General features: G+C 38.5%; 1 protein-coding gene across 2 annotated transcripts; it reads left to right on the plus strand.

Annotated features, from left to right (window-relative positions):
* Window positions 1–593: 593 nt before the first annotated feature.
* On the plus strand, window positions 594–22,785 carry LOC127941521 (NACHT, LRR and PYD domains-containing protein 3). 2 transcript variants are annotated; one of them, XM_052536633.1, is made up of 8 exons: window positions 594–757; window positions 2,591–2,705; window positions 6,198–6,343; window positions 14,733–16,559; window positions 16,739–16,912; window positions 19,888–20,061; window positions 20,140–20,186; window positions 20,272–22,785. In XM_052536633.1, exons 3-8 carry the CDS (start codon window positions 6,219–6,221, stop codon window positions 20,817–20,819), a joined length of 2,895 nt encoding a protein of 964 aa, XP_052392593.1. In that variant the 5' UTR covers window positions 594–757; window positions 2,591–2,705; window positions 6,198–6,218; the 3' UTR covers window positions 20,820–22,785. The 2 variants fall into 2 exon arrangements, with proteins under 2 accessions (XP_052392593.1, XP_052392604.1); XM_052536644.1 differs by lacking the exon at window positions 2,591–2,705.
* Window positions 22,786–24,377: the final 1,592 nt, after the last annotated feature.

The following is a 24,377-nucleotide window of genomic DNA, read 5'->3' on the forward strand; positions in this document are numbered from 1 at the left end:
TACTTGTTGTGTTATTCTTGTGTTAAGAAATACTGGATACATATGGTATAGTATTTCCAAATTGCAAAAGGAAAAGATGCCTCGCAGGTGTGCAATGATAAATTTTTCTAATAGTGGGGAAGGGTTGTCAGCCAGCTGATGGATAACTGATAGCCAGCTAGTCGCCAAATATCCAACGACCATTGTGTGTGTATTTTTTGGTGTGGTCTTTCAAAACAACAAAACAAAAACTTTTCTAGCACATGTATTTACCTGTGTCAGCGATGCCTCGAGAGAAAAGAAAGCGCAGAGCACGAAAGCACCATAGACATTCTCTGAAAGCAAGTGACTGAAGGATTGCCTTAAAGCAGTATCTCTGAATGTACGATATGACATCATTGACATTTTAAAAGACTTTTTAAAGCAAATAAGTGACTCTAAAAAATCTAACACCCAGCAATGTGTGCTTTCTTTGCATCTCCTTTCGAATACAACATTCAAATTACTAGACAAAAAATTATATCCTGAGAAAAGTGGATTTTGAGGGGTATACCGCCATTGACCTCCATTCATTCTGCACTCGGAATCTTAGTAGAACTGCAACCGGTTCAGAAGCCGGAAGTGTAGTGAGAGTGAAACTTCTCGTCATATTAGACTGCCCGAGGCCTCTTGAACATGCCGTAAATGCACCATGAGGATACACTTTGTGTCGAAAATGAAAGTACTACTTACCGAATGTTAAATCACATTTCAAAACTGCCATAAATATCACATTACGGTAAGTTCAGTTTTAAGCTTTTGATATCATGTCTTATTATTGTATAGTGTTTTTTGTCTATTCGCATTGCTGTTATACTAAACTCGACATTTAAACCATTGTAGTGAGTTGGACGCATGTAAAATCGGATGATCGGCAGTTCACCTTCAGGAATAATATCAAGCTAGGGATTCTTTTATTTGGGATTTTTTGGCTGGTGTTGCAGTTAACTGGTGTCCGTGTTTAAGCTGCGGCTTTTCTCCAGTTTGCTTGACGTTGGACATTCGATATTCGCAAATCTAGGGACCGTCTCTAAAGTTACATGCTAAACTACTATACACTTCTCTAACGTCAATAGCATTTGAACAGAATGACGAATGGTGCGTTCAAGTCCTCCTGTGAAGTTCGTACACACGAGGTGGGAAGTCGTGCTTAAAACGGCATGTGCGGTCAAGTCACTTACGTCTTAGCAAGATGGCAGAGTACTTTCTCTTAACTGCAAAAATATCGGAGCTTGGTAAACAAATAAAAATAATAATTAAATTCTCCTTAAAACTGATCCACCTGTGGAGCATTTAAATGTGAAATTTTAGGAAATCTACAAAAAATACAAATAAATATATTGATAAATGTATTATATCTATAGTTCTGGACCTTATCTGTGTCACCTGTTCACCCCTATCTATCAATGAGTCTATCAATAATCCCTATAAGCTTCAATAACAGTGCTTTAATTATAGAAGGGTGATTAAAACTGTAATGAAACAGAAATTGTGAAACTGAAAATTTTTCACTATGCGTAGATTACAAGGTTATATGAATTCTCAGATGACACACTGCAGACGTTGTTTTTTCATTCACAATTTTAACTGGTCAATGGTTTTAGTCACAAGCTTTTTGAAATACTTTTAATATTTTTAATATTTGCTTAACCGATAGACCGATATCAAGGGTAAGCAACATAAATAATTTATTAAAAAGTGATAAAATACTGACTTAAACGATGTTTCAGACCATCAGTGAGATTATATCTGGAAGTAAAGTTAGTATGATTTTCACCAAATTTGACGCTGATCATCTTCAGACCCCACTGGCCAAAAGTTATGGATTTTGTGTGTGTATACGAAATGGTTCTCATTTAGCGCATCAATGAATTTACTGGAAGGATGCCAAAATGCATTTGAGGCTGCATCTCACAAAAGCTTTGACATATTTGCACCAAACCTTGTATGTGTCATTGTCACCTCACACTGCCTATTGCCACATAATTTTTTTTTCACCTATTATGCCACAACCTCTGTTCTATGGTCCAGCAGAATCTCGGAGCCATACCGCAGAGCAGTGTCTGTATTGTTTATTTTGTTCCTTTTCTCTTTTTTTATCCTCATCTTTTATATTAATATAATGTGCAAAAATTTTATATTGTGTTGTGTTCTAATGTTTACATTTTGCAAAAACTTTTTTTTTTAAAAAGAGATAGTCACGTTGTTAGTCTATTACTAATAGAGTACTGTTTGCAAAGCACAAAGTTAATTACGTACATATATTGTACTGAAAAAGCACTGTTGTTGTATTAAAATAAATATTTAGTACAGTAACTTCATTTAAATCAATAATGTCTCATATCTTTATGTACTAGTAATTCTATACAATAAAAGGTCAAATGCAGAAAGTCAAAAGACCAACTGGACCTTCTTTGCCAATTTCTTTAAAGGATTAAGGGAAAAATATTGTCTGAATATCGATATCGGAAAAAAAATATTGATACACATTTTTGTCAATATCGCCCACCCCTACTCTGTCACATACAGGCCAGGTACAAATAACACTAAAGCTGACTCTCTTTCTCCCCAGACTGATGAAAGTATCCAGCCCACTACAAACGATCGTTACGGCCCATAACCATTTCAAGCCTCATGAATTCAAAGGACACAGGCTGAACATATAAAAGAGAATCACAACCCCTGATGTGAGTTCCAAGACGTCTCTATTTAATTAATTAACAGAATTAAAATCAAACATTCACAAATAATATTTATATAAAAGAAAACAATCTAATGGATGATAAAGAAAAGTTCACGGGTAGGGAAGCTAAGACAACAGTCCCCTAACTACACCTGTTCTCAGAATAAAGTTCTTACCTGATTACCTAAATAAAAGTAAAAACAGGTGAATCTTCCGGACATTTGCTTCCCTCGCTCAGTTCTTACTAAATAAATAAATGTGAACTGATAAATAAATACATACACTACCCGCGAGAAGTAAGAAATATAACAAATATCAAAACAAATTTATACGTTAAACCTAAGCTTAACATAAAACAAACAAAACCGCCTCCAAGAGGCGGTGAGAGAAGCTGGAGAATGGGAAGTGGAGCAACAGAGAGAGACACGCTATTGCCGTCTCGGAGCCTTTTATCCGGTATCCCTGATGAAATCACATGATTTTCGTGTAAGAATCCCCCCACAAAGCCACCTATGGACTCAAAAATAAATATCACACAGGTACACATAGCACCCTCACCTTAAGTGAATAAATTGTAGAAACAATCTTTCTTATACGTTTCCTTTTTGCTTTTACCCTATCTTTTTTAACAGAAAGGGGGGAAAAAAAACAATTTATTCCTATTAGACACGTGATAAAGCATCAGCAATGATATTTTATTTACCACTAATGTGTCGAATATCTAGTTCAAACGTCTGTAAAAACAAACTCCAATGCATCAGGCGTTGGTTTTTGTTTTTCATTTGGGCCAGGAAGACTAATGGGTTATGATCTGTGTAAATAATCAACGGATATGAAACAGAACCCACATAGACATCAAAATGTTGGAGAGCAAGAACGAGAGCTAATGCCTCCTCCTCACTGGTGGAGTAACGTTGCTGATGTTTATTAAGTTTTCGTGAAAAATAGCAAACGGGATGCTCAACACCAGTCTGATCTCGTTGGAGGAGTACAGCTCCAGCACCTGGGTCACTTGCGTCAACAGCAAGCAAGAACGGAGAGGATAAATCAGGAGTAAAAAGAATGGGAGAATTGATCAGAAGTGCTTTGATCTTTTCAAAACTCATTTGAAATGGCTCTGTCCATTTAAATGGTACTTTTGGATTGAGGAGATCAGTTAAGGGGGAGGCGACAATGGAAAATTTTACACAAAAATTTCTGTAATACCCAACCATGCCTAAGAATCGGACGCAACTCACAGCGCATAGAGGGCACAGGAAAATTAGTAATAGCCTCCACATTAGACTCGACAGGCCGAACTAGATTTTGCTAGATTGACTGTAAGATCAGCGGTCAGACAGACGACTGAAAAGAACATGAAGTTGTTTAACATGTTCTGACCAGGACGCACTATAAATAACCAAGTCATACAGATATGCTTCAATGTTGTGCATACCGTCAATAACACGATTTACTAACCTTTGAAAAGTTGCCGGTGCATTTTGTAGACCAAAAGCCAAGACAGAGGCACCTGCCAGTAACTTTTCAAAATATCTATTTTAATGACGAAAGCAGCATTTCCAAGACGATCCACACAATCCTCCATACAAGGCAGTGGGTAACGATCTGGTTTTGTAACAGAGTTAACACGTTGAAGATCAGTATAAAAAAACGAAACAAGCCGTCTGACTTTTTAACCAACCAACAAGGTGAGCTCCAAGGGCTAAAACGTGGCTCAGCGATGTTATTTTCAAGCATAAAGGTAACTTCTTTTTGCAACTGAGCTCGCTTCTCAAGATACACCCTATATGCATGCTGTTTTATAGGCATTGAATCAACATCATCAATATCATGTTCTACCAGCGAAGTACAAGAAGGAATGTCAGAGAACCGATTACCATATATCTGAATTACATTAATCACGTCAGAGCGTTCGATAACAGTCAAGTGAGAAAGAAACGAGACAAGATTTTTAATTATCTCCGAATTTCTCAAACTTCCTACGACCAACCCTGTAGAAGGAAAATCAACATTATCCTCCAGTGTGGTCAGGACAATGGCACTATCAGAGAACAATAGACAGGGCAAAGTTTCAGCACTGCAGGTAGATCAGCACTGGACAGCGCCTGCTCTTCAACCACCAGATAATCTGTAGTTGAGGCGGTTAACACAGCCGACTTCGCTCTAGACAAATCTGTCTGTCTCTCAAAGTACGGTTTAAGCATGTTAATATGACACAGACAAGTTTTTTTCTTTCTATCGGAGGTCATTATCACATAATCAAGCTCACTCACCTTCTCCTTCACCTGGTATGGACCATGATAACGAGCCTGTAGTGCAGATCCAGGTACTGGCAACAGCGCTAGCACTTTATCACCAGGAGAAAATAGCATAACGATCAAAACGTGTTTTCATTCGGTGTTGTGACATCTTCAAATTTTCTTTGGCTAACTCACATGCATGGTGCGGTTTCAAACGGAACTCTGAAACATATTCAAGAACATTGTTTGTTCTCAGATCATTAGTCCAATGATTTTTAATCAGCTTTACTGGGCCAATAACAGTATGACCGAACACTAACTCGGCCGGACTAAAACCTAACAATTCCTGTACTACTTCCCTCACTGCAAACATGACCATAGGCACTCCTTCATCCCAGTCTTTCTTGAACTCCAGACAAAACGCGCTTTCTGGATGGTAACAACTTGACATGCAGTGTTGGATGTGTAGCTGATCTAGAGCCTGTTTAAACGGAGCAGGTAGAATATTTTGATTCGGTTTTCCAATCTTTTGACACACATGACAACTTTGGCAATAACTTGCTACATCTTTTTTTAAGCCAGATCATATGTTTTGTTTACTCCCAAATGGCCGGCAAACGGACCGTTATGCGCAAGTCTCAATATTTCAGGACGATATGAGGAAGGAACTACTACCTGTTTAACAATCTGCCATTCATCAGCAGCAGCAGCATTTGATGGTCTCCACTTCCCCACCAGCACACCATCTTCAACAAAGTATCCTTGCGATACACACTCAAGTTGCTCAACAGGAACAACAGCTTCAAAGAGGGATTACATTTTCTCATCTTTCCTCTGTTCAAAAATAAGCTGCTCGCGTGACAGAGACAATTTATCAAGCTCCATAAAATGTTAATCTCGTTTCTTGATGGCGATGTCTAAACCATCAGAGTTTGAACACGTCATTTCACCAAAATCTGAATTAGAGAGGAACGTATTATTCCAATAAAATTTCCACTCACCTTCTGACTTATCAAAGCTTTTATCTTTAAGTCTCTGCGAAATAGCGTGGGTAACAGCATATGAAGGAAATACCTCTGGATATTTCTGAGCCAATTTGGAGAAGATCCAGTTACATTGTGTGATTCATTCGCAGTTGGAACGACAAGTTCTCTATAATGTCATTGTGTGTGTGGCACTAAGGTTTGTTTTCACTGGAATTACTGGAATAGTCAGAATGTTGTGTATGATTTGTTCTCTTTTGTTTCTGTATGCAGGTCTAAAGCCAGTTTGTTATTATGGAGAACAGAGAGAGCAGTGAGAGAGTTTCATCTTCTGATTCCAGCTGTGTGTCTCTGAAGAGTGACATTTCATTGATTCTACCTCCTTTTTTTAGTGATGGACCAGTGACCTCTGACCCCAGGTGAGACACAAAACATCTTGGATACGTATGTAACCCTTGTTCCCTGAAGTAGGGAACGGAGATGTCACATCGATGACCGACGAATTGGGAATCTCATCAGTGAGACCAATCTACTTCGAATGTAAATTAAGAATGCATCTCATTCTTGTTTCTCTGGCTGTGCGTCAGACTCGTCATGAGGCGCGTGGTCCGGAGCACTGTATGACTGATGAATCGGTTCAATTCAACTTTACTCCAAATATATGAACTTACCCGTCAGTACTTCATATTAAACATGTTAATTTATGCCCAATATTAGTGTTAAACTGCTGGACTTTAAATGAAATCTACTATTGATTTTCACTGTTGACTGATTTTGCTGAATATTTAGACTGATAACCTCCATGCGCAGATGCCGCAAATTTGGCACAGGACGCGTGATATGATTGCATCCAACTATATATGAACTAGCGGTTTTAAATACAGTATTTTTATATTTAACGTTAGTTTATCAGGATTATTGACAGTATATATTTTCGATTATTGGTGATTCCATAGGCTCTCTCTCGTGCACCTGCGCAGTTTAAAACACCAAATAGTTATGCTATGACAAGCTCGATAATATCGTGTATCGTTGATCTCACGTGCTGACAATATGACGATTTGAAAAATGACCATAACGCCCAACACTAGATTGTATCCGGATGCCATTGATCGCAGCGTGATATATATATATTGTGACGAGTCAGCTGCCTCCTCCCTGATTATCACCGGCACCCCGTCCTAAATCGCCGCCCTTCACCAGGCTCCCGACTGGAGTGGGTGTGTGAGAGGAGGGGCACTGGACGAGTCAGGGCTGGCGGCGTGTGATGGGGCACACCTGAAGGAAGTGGAGCCTCATTGCCGCCGCTGTTTAAAAGCCCAACGCGCCTCTCCTCAGGAGACCGGTCTCTTCCCCGTGCATTCACACTGGTGTCCTCGTGGGTCCAGGAAGGGTGCGTTGAGGGACTCCCGCGCCACCAAGACGTGAGCTGCCGGACCCGCGATCCGGATGGGAACCGCACCCGTATACACGGCCGACGGGCCAGGATGCCGGGCCGTCCATCCCCTACCAGCGCCGCGGCCAACGAGAGAGACGCGGCCGCTAGGAGAAGCTGGACTCCGCCCCTTACCTGGACCCTTCCTCTATGAACACTGCCTGACCCACACGAACCCCGCAGCACAACGAGGACACCAGATTCCCTGTTAATTTGGACACTTTCCCCCTTTGGCCACTTTTATTCCCTGTGTTTTATGATTTCTGTTAATAAAAGCCTCTCCGAGGCCTGACGCCACGCCCACTGTGTCTGTCTTGTGCTCCTCCCGTGACAATATATATATATATATATATATATATATATATATATATATATATATATATATATATATATATATATACAGAAAAGTATGCCGGGGAAACATAGGCTTAAAGCTACACATATGGGATTCACTTAGGTCACTACATATGATTCACTTAGGTCACTCTACTGGTTCTCATGGATTCATCGAGTGAGGGCCTGGAGCCAGATGCTCCACCATGTCTGGCTGTTGAGGGAGATGGAGGCGCTCTACATGGTCTAAAGTATGGACACTCTGGGGCAATTTAGCAAACCGGCATTAAGCTGACATTTTGGGTGTTACCCAGCCTGCAGCTCTAAAAATATCTTTCATCAAGGTGCTACGAGCCATCGCCCAGGAGGATGCAACATTCCTGGTAGAGTGAGCTCATAATCTGAGAGAGCAGAACACACCCTGTTCCTGATAAGCAAGGGTGATGGTATCCACTATCCAGTGGGCCATCCTCTGCTTGGAGAGCTGTTCTCAGGTCCTGAAGCTTTGTGTCCGGTCCACGTACCATCTTAAGGGATGAACGGGACAGAGCAAAGCTAGGGCTGGGTCTGCCTCTTCTGGGGGCATTCGTTGAACAAAAAGGCATGCAGATCTCCTACCCTCTTGACTGCTCAAATAACTGCAAAGGCTCAAATGAGGCCTGCTGTAGTGCTCTGAGCACCAGAGTCCAGTTTCAAGTGGGTTTAGAGGGAGAACAAGGAAGGTTCAACCTTCTCGCCCCCTAAGGAACCTGAGGATCAGGTCATGCTTCACCACCATCTTCCCCTTCACAGGGTTGTGGTTGGTGGAACCACAACGTAGTCTTTACGGATGGAGTGAGACAGCCTTCGCTCCAACACTTGCTGCAGAAAGGAAAGCAGAACTCTGATCAGGCATCTCAGGGGGTCCTCTCAGTGAGAAGAACACCACTCGATGAACATGTTTCACTTCAAGGCGAGAGCGTGTCTCTTAGATAGTGCTCGCGCTGAAATGAAGGTGTTCGCTACCTTTTGGGGTAGATCACCTAGAACTGATTTTACACAGTGTGTGTTTAGGAAGGCTCACTGGGGGAAGTGCATATTTGTGCAGGCCCCGCTGCCAGCTTGTCTGTGCTGAGAGAACAGCTGGCAGTGGGATGTTTCTGTAGAGGAAAACAAGTCTACCTGAGCGGCTCTGAAATGTCTTCAAATCAGCTGGACTGTTTGGGAATGGAGTCTGTGTTTTCTCTGCATTAGTGCTGCTTTGAACTGACTGCTTGAATGTATTCGCTTATTGGTTCTTTGGATTGAAAAATTTCCAGGAGTTTACCCGTTTAAAATGATTTGATGCACAGACACTATTTAAACAGAACAGAAATGACATCACTGAATTCAATGATGAACCGCCTTTAACTGTCATTTTGACACACTGTTTTCTTAATGAATGTTGTTCAGTTGCTTTGACGCAATGTATTTTGTTTAATGCGCTATACAAATAAAGGTGACTTGCTTTGATCTAGGAATGTAAAGATGCATGCCGAGCTGGTTGAGAATTTATAAAAATATGTGAAAATTCAATGCCAATATTTTTATTTTTTTTTGTAAATGTTAACATTCTGGCATCGATGATTGTGCTGGCGGAATGCTCCTTTATTTTTGAAGTATTGTTTTGAAATATTTTGAAAACATGAATTTTGTGACTCTCTTCATCTAATTAAACACCATTTAATGCCTCAATGAACCACCAGACAAACGTCTCTTGACTCAGAAGGAAGTGAACTGAGCAAACAATTTTAGAAGTGAAAATACATTGAGTCAAACTGCTAAGCCTAAGCTAACATAAGACAAAAATTACCATAACATGAAATTAATCACAAAGATTACTCACGAACCTACAACATACCTTCATAAATGGGGAAAACATGAATTTTGCTACTCTCTTCATTTAATTAAACACCTGTTGGCAAACGGAGTGTAAATACAGCAGGCTAATATATGCTAGTGTCACTAACAATCGCAAACAGAATTGTCAGAATTGGAATCATTCACAAACAAGATTTCAATATCCCACATAAAAGGTATGTTTAACAAAGCCAGAAACAGCTTTAATTCAGAATATGTAATCAAATGTGAGTAACATTACCATTTAATGCCTCGATGAACCACGAGACAAACTTCTCTCTGCTCAGAAGGAAGTGAACTGAGCGGGCAAAGCATGTGGCACGAGAACCGGGTTATACTGTACTCTTGAAGTGACAATTCACTTCCTAAACAAATCATAAAGATCATATATATCTTAACTTAAACCAATAAAATAATAGATACAATCATATCAAAGAGACACAATTACATTTATATTTAATAGAAAGGGGGGGGGGGGGTTGAGTGAAAATAATTAAAAAAAAAACTGTGTAGAGCCTTATTAGTGAAAAGTAAAGTCTTAAATTGGAAGCAAACTAAGGTTCCTTAAACTGGAGTAATATGCTCACTCAACGGTGTTCGTGTAATTTTCCGAGCTGCTGAATTCTAAACCATCTGAAGTTTATGAATATGTTTTTGTGAAAAAAAAATTCCAGTAATAATTTAGAGACATAACTATTGATTGCACAAAGACAGCAGTACCATTAGCTCAAGAGAAAGCCAAAGACAACTGATATTTTGCAGGTAATATGCTGACCATGTAATTTAATTTACATGTGTCTAGGGCTGTAGCTGGGGTTTGCGGGGCCAAAGTACAGGTTGTACCAGTGGGCCCTGTTTGAAATTGTTTAATTTGTATTTTTGTTCTATTTATTTATTTGTGCTATTTACACAATGTTTACATTTTTTCAAGTTTGTAGCTGACCAGGTACAGAAACCGAAAAATCAAATGTAAAATACCACTGCATAGTCTTCACTTTAAAAATTAAATATACAATCAAACCAAAATGTATTCAGACACCTTTAACATTTCACACATTATCGCAGTTTATTTGATATACTTTAGAAAATGGTAATAAAATGTGACAAGAACTCAAGAGTTAAACTGTGTCAGAACAAATTCATCTTGATAATGTCAGAAAACTTTGATATAAAGATCTGTAATGGATTACAATCAAAAAATTCAGACAACTGTTAGTATGACAATATTTACACAACTATACTTTGTTGACCAGTTACAAAGCAATGCATAATTTTGTTCAATCTGTGGTGTAAAAACGTCACTTTTGCAATTAAAGAAAAACACTTGAGCAAAACATGGTCAGGTCAAAGTGTCTGAATAAATTTGTGTTCCCAATTTTTTTTATTTATTATCTTTTTTTTTTAAACAACCTTTGTGCTACAGAAGCATTTTAGGCTACTGGTTCAGGAAACAGTCCTCATCCTCCATAAAATACACTACACACATATATTTGGGTTGAACAGTTTTGGAGCAGTGTTGTAAACACAACTTAACCACTGATTTCTAGTTGTGTCCTCTTTTGGAAGGCCAAAGAAGGTAGTTTCATTTTCACAATGAAACACAGAGTCTCGACATGGCGGTGGCGGTGACGGCAACAGCGAGAATACAATTTACACCTTCTTTCTTTGCGTGAACATTTGGGCAGTGTTATGTTAGAATGAACCATTTTAGGAAGGTGTGGTTGATGCTTAACTTTTATAAAGAATATCTCTTTGGATTTGAGACTTTACAGTTCTTTACAGATCATCTTTAACACTCCAAAGAGAAAGGAAAAATTTTGATCACATTTGACCCCTTTAAAACATCTTAATTGTTTAGATTTTTATAAGGCATATTATCTTCTTTCTCATTTACAGCTCTATGCGTTTCTGCGTAAAAACATGAGTTGATATTTGCATTGATCTGACCATAAACAGCGAAAAAAAAGGCTTATTAGAAATGAAAATTAATTCTATGCCATAAGCTGTTTCCCCAGTAACGGCTGTACACAAAGCAGCTCCTCGCTCATAAATGCTGCTTTAGCAGGAATTATAGGGAAAATGAAATTAAAATTCCACCGACATGTTTCTGAGGACAGTCGGTTCCCTTCAGATATATTCAAATAAAGACATCCACGCCAAGTTTTGATTTCAAACATGCAGCGCTTATATATTCAATTAAATCATTGCCTTTTGAAGCGACTCTGGTCTTTCCTCCCCAAACTTTAAGACCTCTTGAAATTATAATTAAGACATTTTTTATACCATTTAAGGTTTTTATTATTATATATATTTAGGACCCACAGGAGATCTGTATTTAAGATAATAGCCCTGGGTTATCCTTCTATTTATATTTTTAGACATTAAATAAAAAAATTAGAAGTTGACGTCGACGATAGAAAAACAAACATAGAAAGACATTTCATAACCTCATAACTTTCATAATCTGATAATTCAACCCGTTATAATTAAACTGACATACTGACATGACAGTCGCACGCATGCACGCACGCACGCACGCACGCTTTTCCGTCAGCGCGACCCATGATTATACTTCACTTATATCCACTTATTGTAGTAGTAGCTATTAAAGGACTCTAAAGTAAATGTAAATGTAAACAGCACGAGATCCTGCTACCGCAGCTGTCAAGACTGGCTCGTTCTGTGTTTAGTGTCCCAGCAGCAGCGAATGTGTCTTCAGCGCAGCGGGAAGAGTGATAGAAGAGAGGAGCACTGGGTTAAAACCTTCCACTCTGGAGGCCAGTGACGTAGCCACGGGTGTGCCAGGGTGTGCCAGTGCCACCCACAGTGGCAGCTGGCACACCTAAAAATAGAGGCAAAATTATTTTTTCTCAGTAACTTTTTTTTTTTTTTACTAAACTTGGGCTATTGTTGTTTACTTAGAAAAAAAAAATTATATATATATATATATATATATATATATATATTTAAATCAACCCCTTTCCCTTACACTCCCCTTACACTGCCCAAATGTTCACGCAAAGAAAGAAGGTGTAAATTGTATTCTCGCTGTTGCCGTCACCGCCACCGCCATGTCGAGACTCTGTGTTTCATTGTGAAAATGAAACTACCTTCTTTTGGCCTGTAAGTTACAAATATTTTAACTGACCCCTTGGCGACGCATCATGATTGTCACATGACACACCGCAGCCACTAACAGATGTATCGGTATTCGTTTTATTTAGTTTTTCATTTTTTATTAAAATATACACACAAGCTTGCTTATCATGTCAACTATCTGATATTCCGATTCTTCGTTTAAAAACCTTTATAAATTATCTTGATCTATAACGAGATGAGCGCTGCAGTTCAGAGTACTGTCAGCCGGATTTAACGTAGAGCACTTGAATTCCCCAGTTTCTCCCGAAATACATGAAAGTAAGTGGCTGTTGAACTGGACGAATAATAGAGTAAACTTTATTGTTCTGCTATGTGTGTCTATATGAATAAAACACGTCTGCAAATTACATATGAGATAGTTTTTGCTGCTTCCATAGACATCAGTGTGTATTTTACAAACTACCAATGTATTGTTTTTCTAGTGATTATGTATATTTAAATGTATGAAACCTAAAATAAGCATTATGTGGTTGAAAACACTGCATATTAATTGTGATATATGACAAGCGCTGAACGCGTCCGTCTCTGGCTCAGTGCCAGCCAACACGCAAAAGCTGTTTGAATCTGACAGTTCTGTGACGCCACTGAACATTCTAAATCATACTCTCAGGGGCACAGAAATACGAATCCAATATATAGTGCAATAATGCTAAAAATTTTAAAATGTAATCTACATTTTAAATTATTTTTGTTAAAATATATCTGCCGACATTCGGACTGCCAACCAATCAGCAAACAGCAGCTGACTGTGACTTCAGCAGTCTATGATATAAACAGATAATTTTTGATTGCACATTGCTAGCTAGCAATATGTCGCAGAGCTCCTTTCTTAAATTTTTTAAGCAAAAAACCTCGGCTTGATGGACAGCTGGACACAGGGCCTAACGTTACACCTGATGGGGATGTTTCTCCCTCCCCGGGCCCAACATCAACATTCAGTGTTGCCAGATTGGAAATGTCCAAGTATCGTACCAGAAGTTCAAAATTATCGTATTTGGGAGAAAATTATTACATTTAACAATTAACTACATTTTGACACGACCTGCAAATCACCACTAGGAGTATGGTTGGACGGAAGCAGTGCGATAAAAATACTATCCCATAATTTTGCACAGTAATCTGACAATAAATGTGGCACACCCAGATTTTCATATGCACACCCAGAGTCTCTTTTCTGGCTACACTACTGCTGGAGGCTATTCTTTTTCTCCATTTTCTCTTCTTCTCATTGTGAAAGTGAAACTACTTTGTTTGGCAACTAGAAATCAGTGGTTAAGTTGTATTTAGTTGTAGTTATAGTTGTATTATACAACCCAAATATTTGTGTGTGTGCAACACATTTTATGGAGGACTGTTTCCTGAACCTGGGAGAGTAGCCTTCAATGCTGGCTGTTCTGACTCACAGCCTGTAAGTATGTTTGTATATTTAAAGAATTTGCCATTGATTAATCAAATGTGAGTTTTGAGCAGTGCTTGTTGTTTGTTGTTTCTCCTATCACAAATGCAGACAGGGTTTTATGCTTACACGACGCAATGCAACACAACGCGTAAAAAGACAGTATAAGTCATTATAATCAGTAATTATGTCCCAACTGGATGCAACAAATGGCACATTTGCAATGGTTTTTATTGGTTTTGTCTCATCATGCCAGGACACTGCATCACAGTATGGTAAAGGGTATAACATTTCCATCACACGATTGAGGCATCCGGCATATCACAATGCTCTGGGTAGCTGGCCAATCAGTGTACACCTCACTTTTCAGAATAGTGAGCTTTGTAAAAATTGATGCACCTCCGAAAGGTAGGGCATAGAGGAGAAACAATAGTGTACAGTTTGTGGTAAATGTATTTTTTTTTTACCTTAAACTGCATACACACATTTCATTACACCTAATACACAAAATAATGTTATTTTTTAGCAATATCATATGACCCCTTAAATATGTGATTACAATTTTTATTTTACTCACACATTAAACTCTTTTCTCGTGTTTCTGCAGAGTGTATAAAGAAGGTCAGACTGGAGACCTGCAGCAGGATTCTCCTGAACCAGTAAATGATGATCTACAGAGAATCAAAGACCAGCACAAAACCAGCATGAGGAACAAGTATGAGAGATTATTTGAGGGACTGAAACTCCAGGAGAATGAAACCCTTCTGAACAGGATCTACACACAGCTTTACATCATAGAGGGAGATAGTGAAGGAGTGAATGAAGAACATGAGGTTTTACAGATGGAGAAAAGAGCCAGAACAAAACACTCACAAGATACTCCAATCTACTGCAGTGACATCTTTAAAGCCTCACCTGAACCAGGATGTGAGGAGAGAGACCAAATCAAGACTGTTCTTACTAAGGGCATTGCTGGAATTGGAAAAACTGTGTCTGTGCAGAAGTTTATTCTGGACTGGACCGAGGGAAAAACCAATCAGGATGTAGATTTCATGTTTGTGCTTCCATTTCGGGAGCTGAACTTGATCCAAGATGATCAGTACAGTCTTCACAGACTTTTGCTGGACTTTCATCCTGAACTTCAAGATCTGGACTCAAATATTTATGAGGAGTGTAAAGTTGTGTTCATCTTTGATGGTCTGGATGAAAGCAGAATCACACTGATGTTCTCCGATGCTCAGAAAGTTTGTGATGTGACTGAGATTTCATCAGTGGGTGTGTTAATGTCAAACCTCATGAAAGGAGAGCTGCTTCCCTCTGCTCTCATCTGGATAACCTCCAGACCTGCAGCAGCCAATCAGATCCCCTCCGAATACATCCACCGTCTGACAGAAATTCAGGGATTCAATGAGCCTCAGAAGGAGGAGTATTTCAGGAAGAGAATCAGTGACCAGTATCAAGCCAGCAAAATCATCTCACACATCAGAAGATCAAGAAGCCTCCACATCATGTGCCACATTCCTGTCTTCTGCTGGATCTCATCCACTGTGCTTCAGAGGCTCCTAGAAGAAGATCTGAGTGCAGAAATCCCTCAAACTCTGACTGAAATGTACATCCACTTCTTGATGATTCAGATCAATATGAATCAGAAGTATAAGGAGCAAGATCCAGAGAAACTCCTGCAGTCCAACAGAGAAGGGATTGTGAAATTTGCTGAAGTGGCTTTCAAACAGCTGATGAAGTGCAATATGATGTTCTATGAGGAGGACCTGATTGAGAGCGGCCTAGAACTCACTGACGACTCAATGTATTTTGGGATTTGCACTGAGATCTTTAAGGAGGAATCTGTGATTCATCAGAGGAAAGTCTACAGCTTCATCCATCTGAGCCTTCAAGAGTTTTTTGCTGCTTTCTATGTGTTTTACTACCATATCAATGTAACTATGGAGAAGCTGAAGAATTTTGCTTCAGTACAAAATCTGCTTAAAGGAGCAGTAGATGAAGCCATTAAAAGCAAAAATGGACATCTGGATCTGTTCCTGCGTTTTCTGCTGGGCATCTCACTGGAGACCAATCAGAGACTCTTACAGGATCTACTGCCACACACTAAGAACAGCTCTGAGTGCATCAGACAAACCACACATTACATTAAAGAGAAGATCAAAGATGGACATGGACTCTCCACTGAAAGATCCATCAATCTGTTCCTCTGTCTGCTGGAAGTGAAAGATCAGACTCTGTCCAGAGAGATTCAGGAGTTTGTGAAATCAGACAAACACTCAGAGAAACTCTCTCCTGCTCACTGCTCAACAATCGCTTACATGCTTCAGATGTCTGAGGAGCCGCTGGATGAGCTGAACATCAAGGAATACAACACATCAGATGAGGGGAGAAGACGACTGATACCAGCTGTGATCAACTGCAGAAAAGCCCTGTGAGTATTTAGTTATTAACACAATAAGAATAAAACAAGAAAGCATTATCTCTTTGGCTGCTAGATTATGGCTAAAATCATAATGACAATTATTTTGGTCAAGAATGTAAGACGGACATTGGCATTTCATGGCATAAATTATTTCATTATTCTATTTGTTGTTATTTCATCTGTTCTAGTATTATTGGCTGTAATCTCACTGTTCAGTGTTGTGAGAGTTTGTCATCAGTTCTTCAATCCTCAAAATCTGTCCTGAGAGATCTGGATCTGAGTAACAATGACCTACAGGATTCAGGAGTGAAGGTGCTCTCTGATGGATTGAAGAGTCCAAACTGTCAGTTGCAGATGCTGAGGTTTGATTTTCACATTTAGTTTCATTAATTTTCTTTTAAAAAATAAATAAAACAAAGGAATGTCAAGTCATTTTTCATAATTCAAGTACTTTTTAAAATGCATTACTGAAAATTGTTCCTTAACCTGTTAGCCGGCACCCTGACGCGGGCGTCCTCAACGCCCTTAAACTCGCACGTGTCAGTGTTTACTAATAGATTAAATGAAACGGGACAAATTTAATCTTGACAAACTATATATCATTATAAAGATCTAAGCCTCAAGCATCGACAGCAGTTTGCTGTTTTTCAATGGAAAGCTTATAAAGACTGTATTTGCTAGATTTGTGTAAGCAGTAGACATAAAAACATGAACAATGGAAACGCAGTACATACCAAATTCGTCGTAATAACGAGTCATAAACACCTCCACAGCTGTAAATCCCGGTTTAGTTAGGAAGGTAAGGCTCATTACTCCAGTTATGTTTGTAACAGACTGAAGTAAGGAATTGTTACAATTTTAAGATCACTAGGTTAACAGGTTAACCTGACCCCCCATTATGGAACTCACAGCTGAAAGTGATCTACTTATAATTGTAACAGTTTCCTACTCCCAGTGTGTTACAAACATAATTTTGGTGTCTTTGGCAAAGAAGACCCTTTGGGCTTTACTTTTTATCAACCAGAGTTGATAATGATCAAAAATATTAAAAGTTATAGACACTGAAGTGACTTGAAATTCTTTTTACCACACTGAATAATTTTTTAATTTGATATAAAACTACATGAAATCAATCATGGAGCAATCTAGAAAAGTAATGGGTTGAAAGTCACATCTCATGAGATTCTATTTCAATTCTGAAGAAGATAACATGAAAAATGAGATTACTGCAAACATTTTTCTGAGACTATATTTAGACTATAGAATAATTTGAGTAAGAAAAATAAAGTACCGGGAAGATTAGGAAAATAGACTGGTGATAGACTGGTAGGTCTGCGCGCTTTTCTCAATACAAAGTGTGTTGATTTTGGACTTGCATCCTCTGTAGTTCAGACTTTGTGCAATCGGCACGGGAGTGTCATCCCCGCGACGACACAATCCAGTAATTCTGGAAACAGCAGCGTACTTGATAACTTCAGTCAGCTCGCCTTGATTACTGCAATTATCCTTACTGTAAATTTACAATAAAACGAATTATGATATCAAATACCACTGCCTCCTTTAATTTTTATTTAAACATAATAACAGCTGCAGTCATGTACTGTAGATATGTGTATATATACAGCAATTACAATGAAACTAAATCTTATATCAATTTGCCTTTTTTATTTTTATTTTAACATATAGATAAATTGAATACAAACCAAAGATTACCTGTTAGATTTACCCCCCAAAATTTAATTTTATGTTTAAACACTAAAGAGACATCAGAGCCAGCGGCACATATCAGAAGGTCTAGATGAGGTGAGGCTGCTCTCTGCGGATACATGATTACTGAGCTCCCGCTGATCGCGTGGAGCTCACGTCTCAGAACTCGGTGAAACACATTTTAAAAACAAAACAGAAACAGATCCAACAAGGATGAGACCGGGACACAATCAGGCAACAGAAGGTGCTGGCATCCACTTGTAACATAAAATCACTCTAGCAATGCAAGTAGCAAACGAAATGCAAAACACAATTAATTCAGCCAGACAGAGTGGTAAGTGAGAGGAGAATATATAGTCAGGTGTGTGTGTGTGTGTGAGAGAGTTAACAGGTATGAAGAATTTGTGACCAGGAGTGTTGAGTAAAGGTAAATGAGTCCGGAATAATGGCAAATAACACCCTCTGGTGGTGAGAGGGAGGAACACTGTGTCCGGACTCATGACAACAACACAATGCAGGATAATTCACGCCCTCTTGTTTAGACCCTTTCTACACAAAAAGTGTCTTAGAAAAATTCTAATAATATATTGTTTTCTGTGAGTGAATAAATAAGATGATTTTCACATAATTTAGACAGAAAATTTCAAAACTCAAAAGTCTCGGGAACCGATATTCTGTATGTGTTTTACGGCCTTATTCAAATGATTTACAATATTTAGTCTTTCACTAACCATACATAAACATTGTTTTCTCAAAAACACAATCATGTATGCATGCATAAATATTATTAAAGCCCAGTTTGTGCTGATTACAGTGTTTAAACTTTAGCCATTTAGATGTTTATACTCAACTGAAAAAGGCACAAATGTCAGGGCATGACAAAACTTCTCAAGGCCCCCTAAAATACCCTTAGACCTCAGAGGGTTAAATTTGTCCCATTTAATTTAATCTATTCATAAATATGGACACGTGTGAACAAGGGGAGTTCAGGACGCCCGCGTCTGGGTGCAGGTTAACAGGTTTACAAATGTTCCAAAGGTGAAAAAGTATTGTAAGATGTAATTACATGTGTGTGTGTGCATGTGATATATATATTTTTATTGAATAAATGTAATAATGTTTTTGAATAATGTGTTTGTATGTTAGTGTGGCCATTGTTTAAGCTGTAAGCACAGTGATTAAAGGTATACTTCACCCAAAAATGTAAATTATGTAATTAATAACTCGCTCTCGTGGCATTCCAAACCCTTAAGACATTCATTCTTCAGAACACAAATTAAGATATTTTTCTGATGAAATCCTTATGCTCTTTGACCCTTTGAGTCTGCCACCATTAATGAGTATCACACTGTGCCTTGTTTACAAGAAGAGGAATGCACATGCATGTGTCATTGTACTCTCATTAATGGCGGCAGACTGTCCCAGAAGAGAAGAAATTGTTGAATAAAATCGTTATATTGTCTGACTACAATTGACTAGAGAGACACAGGCAGCAGTCAATATCTTGTCTTGTCTGGCTGCTACACAGTTGTCCTTCAGAAGTACGAAGCTGGAGATGAACAGGAGATGATTAAGCTTCACATACAGTTCTTTCTTCACAAAAACACACTGCTCTTGTTGTATACTGCAGGTTATCTGGCTGTATGGTGACAGAGGAAGGCTGTGGGTATTTGTATTCTGCTCTGAGTTCAAACACCTCACAGCTGAGAGAGCTGGATCTGAGCTACAATCACCCAGGACAATCAGGAGTCCAGCTGCTCAACCACAAACTGCACGATCAAAACTGCTCACTGAAGATACTCAAGTATGTTTGTCAGTGTGATACAGTGATCTGTGTGTGAATGATGCAGATCTACATTAATGCGTGTTTGTGTGTTTATAGTGTGGATCATGGAGGAGAGATCAGGATCAAAGCAGGACCACAAAAGTGTAGGTCTACAAACACACACTTACACCAACAGGTGTAGTGACTGTTGTTTTGTTGTTCTTGATGTTTCTCTCATCTTGTGTTCAGATGCCCGTGATTTCAGGCTGGATCCAGTCACTACAAACAATCGACTCATTATGTCTGATGGGAACAGGAAGGTGAGGCGTGTTGGAGAGAAGCAGCCATATCCTGATCTTCCAGCGAGATTTGATTATGCTCCTCAGGTTCTGTGTGTTGAGAGTCTGACTGGACGCTGTTACTGGGAGGCTAAATGGACTGGACGTGTTAAAATATCAGTGGCATATATAGGAATCAGCAGGAAAGGGGAGAGATATGACTCTATATTTGGATACAATGACAAATCCTGGAGTCTGAACTGCAATAATGACAGATTCACTGTCTGGCACTATAATAGCTACAGTGATATACCTGGTGTCCGCTCATCCTCTAATAGAGCAGGAGTGTATGTGGATGTGTCAGCTGGCACATTGTCCTTCTACAGCGTCTCTGACACACACACACTCACACACTTACACACATTCAACACCACATTCACTGAACCCCTCTATGCTGGATTTGGGCTTTATGATGACTCTTCAGTGTCTCTAAGTCAGATTACACACACACTTGATTAGATGCACAGACTAAGTGGTCTTCATGTTACGAAACAATACAAATAATATAATCAGATGCACGACTTCAGTGGTCTGCCATGATGCTTTAAGCTTGGCATTGACTAGTCTCTGGTCCTATAGAGGGTGCAACAGGATAATACATGACCCTAATCAGGGCCGTATTAAGACAGTGTGGTGGACACTATACCTCAACCCCCCCCCCCCCCCTTCAGACATAATTAAGGTGATATCTCAAATGTAATTTTTTAACTTGTCCAACTACCGTATTTTTGGACTATAAGTCGCACATAAGTATAAGTCGCATCAGTCCAAAAATACGTCATGTCAAGGAAAAAAACATTTAAGTTGCACTGGACTATAAGTCGCTTTTATTTAGAACCAAGAGAAAACATTGCCGTCTACAGCCACAAGAGGGCGCTCTGTTTTCAGTGGTAGACTACAGGAGCACCGAGCAGCATAGAGCGCCCTCTTGCGTCTGTAGACGGTAATGTTTTAACTTCATTGGGAAACAGGGATCGCTTCTGTGTCATTGTCGTCCTGAGCTCATTCTTTACTCGTTTTAAAACAAACTTTCAATCCCTGGAACATTTTGAATTGTAGCTAAACGTCTAACATCTTTGTCTTTCTTTAACTTTCTTTTTGCAAAACCACTCAATTGACGTCTGTCCATTTTGATTCATTTTCTGTAGCAGTTAAAAACAATGACACATTTGCGCGTACTTGTTGTGGACCAACTCAACTCTGACAGGGACAGAAGGGGGGGACTGATAGTGGTCATGTAATCTTTATTTATTTATAATTTATTATTATTATTGTTGTTGTTGTTAAGTTAGTGTTCATAAACTAGTTATGTATGGTCTTTCAAGAATTTCAAGTTAATAATAAAACAATTTACGAAAAATATTTTTAAAGCTTGTGTCATGTGGTGCCCCCCTAGTTGTTGTGAATGGTTGGTGCCCCTGGGCACTGGCCCAAGTGCCCTTATGGATAATCCGGCTCTGATCCTAATGCACTGCTGCACTACACACATAGGCTACATACAGTAGTGCACATCGTGCGCGCACAGAATCATTCAGCACGGAAATGTATTATCAACACTGTTCTGTGATTTCTCAGTAAAATAGTTTAGAAACTAAAAAAGTTAAAGCATATGTTTCTTAATAACTAAATACCACAGCTTCACTCCTAGTAGAGAGACGTTGCCAGGTAAAATTAATTTACACACGCAATTGCTCTCACTAATGCATTCATAGGAATGTATTATACTTTTTCTGTATCTGATTTAGAACGATCATAAATCTGTGAGAAATATAACAACCCAAACACAAAAGAACTGATAAAAATTAGATGCTACAGGAGCAATAGCCATGTGGGCAGTGCTGTGTCATATGCCATAGATGTGCACAAGGTGTTCATGGCAGCTCCAGACTTATTGTTCATTAATGTCATCCTCAGTGACTAGTCGACTTCAACTTGACTTTCACCACATAAAAGTTGACTTTAAAAATCAGAAGTCATTCAACCCCAAATGCACACAAAGTCATCAAATATCACATAATTATGGGCCAAGCACTGCAGATTAGTAGACATGTCCTGTATCCATTAGTATGCTTCTTATTATTAGGGAATAAGAATTATTTACCTCTTTTAGTCATTATTTTTGTTTTTCTTATCATTATAAGTAGGGGCCTTATTAGGGTCTTCTTATTAGAGGCCAAGCACTGAAGTTGTATAGGAACAGTCTCAATATTAATCCTAGCAAGTTGAGTCTCTTACGCAAACCATACAATATCTAAAACGATATCCTTATTGTCGTCCATGTATAATTTTATCGTAAAAAGATATATTTAACAAATGAATTGGTGTATCATCAACAAACTTTGTACTGCCATCAGCACCATACCCTGAAGGTACTCAAAAACATTTGGGAAAGTGCCATCTTGAGGTCAAAAATTGTATTAAAAAAAATAAATAAAATAATATATATTTATATATATATTTAAATTTGTATTCATTCATTTTTAATTAATGTTTATCATCATCCAGAAGATATTTTTTGTACAATTAACATTTATTTAAAGCTATTAAATATACAAATGAATAACAATAAAAAATAATAATCATCAAATACATTTTTTTTTTACATATATTCAACCTTTTTGAAATAAAAAAGTAGAAGCCCTAGGCTTATTAAATCCTACCTTCAGTAATTACCAATACCAAATCACAATCAGCCATAATAAATCATTTTGAATAATACTGAAATACTACTCCAAATTATGCCCTACTTCATCTATCTGTTAAGATAAAGACGACAAACAGAAACAAAATCAAGCAGCAATATTATGCTTTTTCACTTTTTCAACTTTAGTTAGTCTGTAATGTTGCTGTTTGAGCATAAAAGGGATCTGCAAAATTCCAAATCTCAAAGTCCAATTCAAAAGGAGATATTTTATTTAACAGAAATCACTTTTCAAAAACTGCAACGAATGACTCGTTTGGACTACAACAAATGTTTTCCAGGATTTTTTTATATCACAAAGACCGACGAATGGAATGAAACTTGGTTGAGGTGCACTAGAGAAGTGTGAGGACTATGTGATTGACGTCATCACCATTTCAGTAGGTCTCGGTGAGTGTTAAGTGTTATTATATTTAGCTATGGACGTTTGCAACTCTACAATTCATACATTTAGTAATATCATGCAAGTTCATTTTCTTTGTTTACTGTTAGTACTTGCTGAAGGGTAATAAGTCACAAGGAGTCTAATGGTTTTTACAGGCAGTTTATTGGTAATTTAAACGAAACAGCTCTGTGGTATTGTTTGTACTTACCCGTTGATTTCTGCTCTGCTCTGCTCTGCTCTGCTCTGCTCGTTCCGGTAGCGCGCGTAACCCGGAACGCGCTTATAATAGCAGCGGTCATACCATTTTTCACAACTGGGGGGAGATAACCTAGGTTGGGATTGTGTTGTTTGTTTTGTTTAATGTTTAATGTATGTTTGTAACATTATTTTGCTTAAGCTGCACTAACGGTATTTATTTAGTTAAGTGAGATGAGCTTGTTTTAATGTCATTGATGTACATTATTGAAACAAAGGTTCCCCTGTGCAATTGGTGCGTTCCATTTCTGTTAGGCGTGAAGTTTGTGTATTTAAACTGAATGTTCCTTATTGAAAGGAGGGTTTTTGGTGGTTTGCTTTGTTACTAGAGTACAACATTATGTTCTATTGTTGATAGAGAACTGTTTCAGCAATTTCCCTTTGTGTTTAATCTGCAAAGGTCTCAGTTCTGCTTCTTTTTTCTTTTTTTTCATTATTAATTTGTACTTTGCACTGATTATCCTTGGCTAATTAATAAATTATCTATTTTGCACCGAAAACCATCTTGTCATGCCATACCTTCCTAACTCCTCTCTAGCTCTCAGACTACAGCACCTGGCTTTGGGCAGTCTCAAAGGCAGTCCTTTGTGACAAGAAGGCAACTGGTTTTATCACTATTTTGGAGTCGCGTTCGTGTTCACAAGACAGACGAGCTTAGAGTGGTTACAATCATCTG

The sequence above is a fragment of the Carassius gibelio genome, chromosome A3, assembly GCF_023724105.1.
Source record: "Carassius gibelio isolate Cgi1373 ecotype wild population from Czech Republic chromosome A3, carGib1.2-hapl.c, whole genome shotgun sequence".
In the NCBI taxonomy this organism is placed as follows: Eukaryota; Metazoa; Chordata; class Actinopteri; order Cypriniformes; family Cyprinidae; genus Carassius; species Carassius gibelio.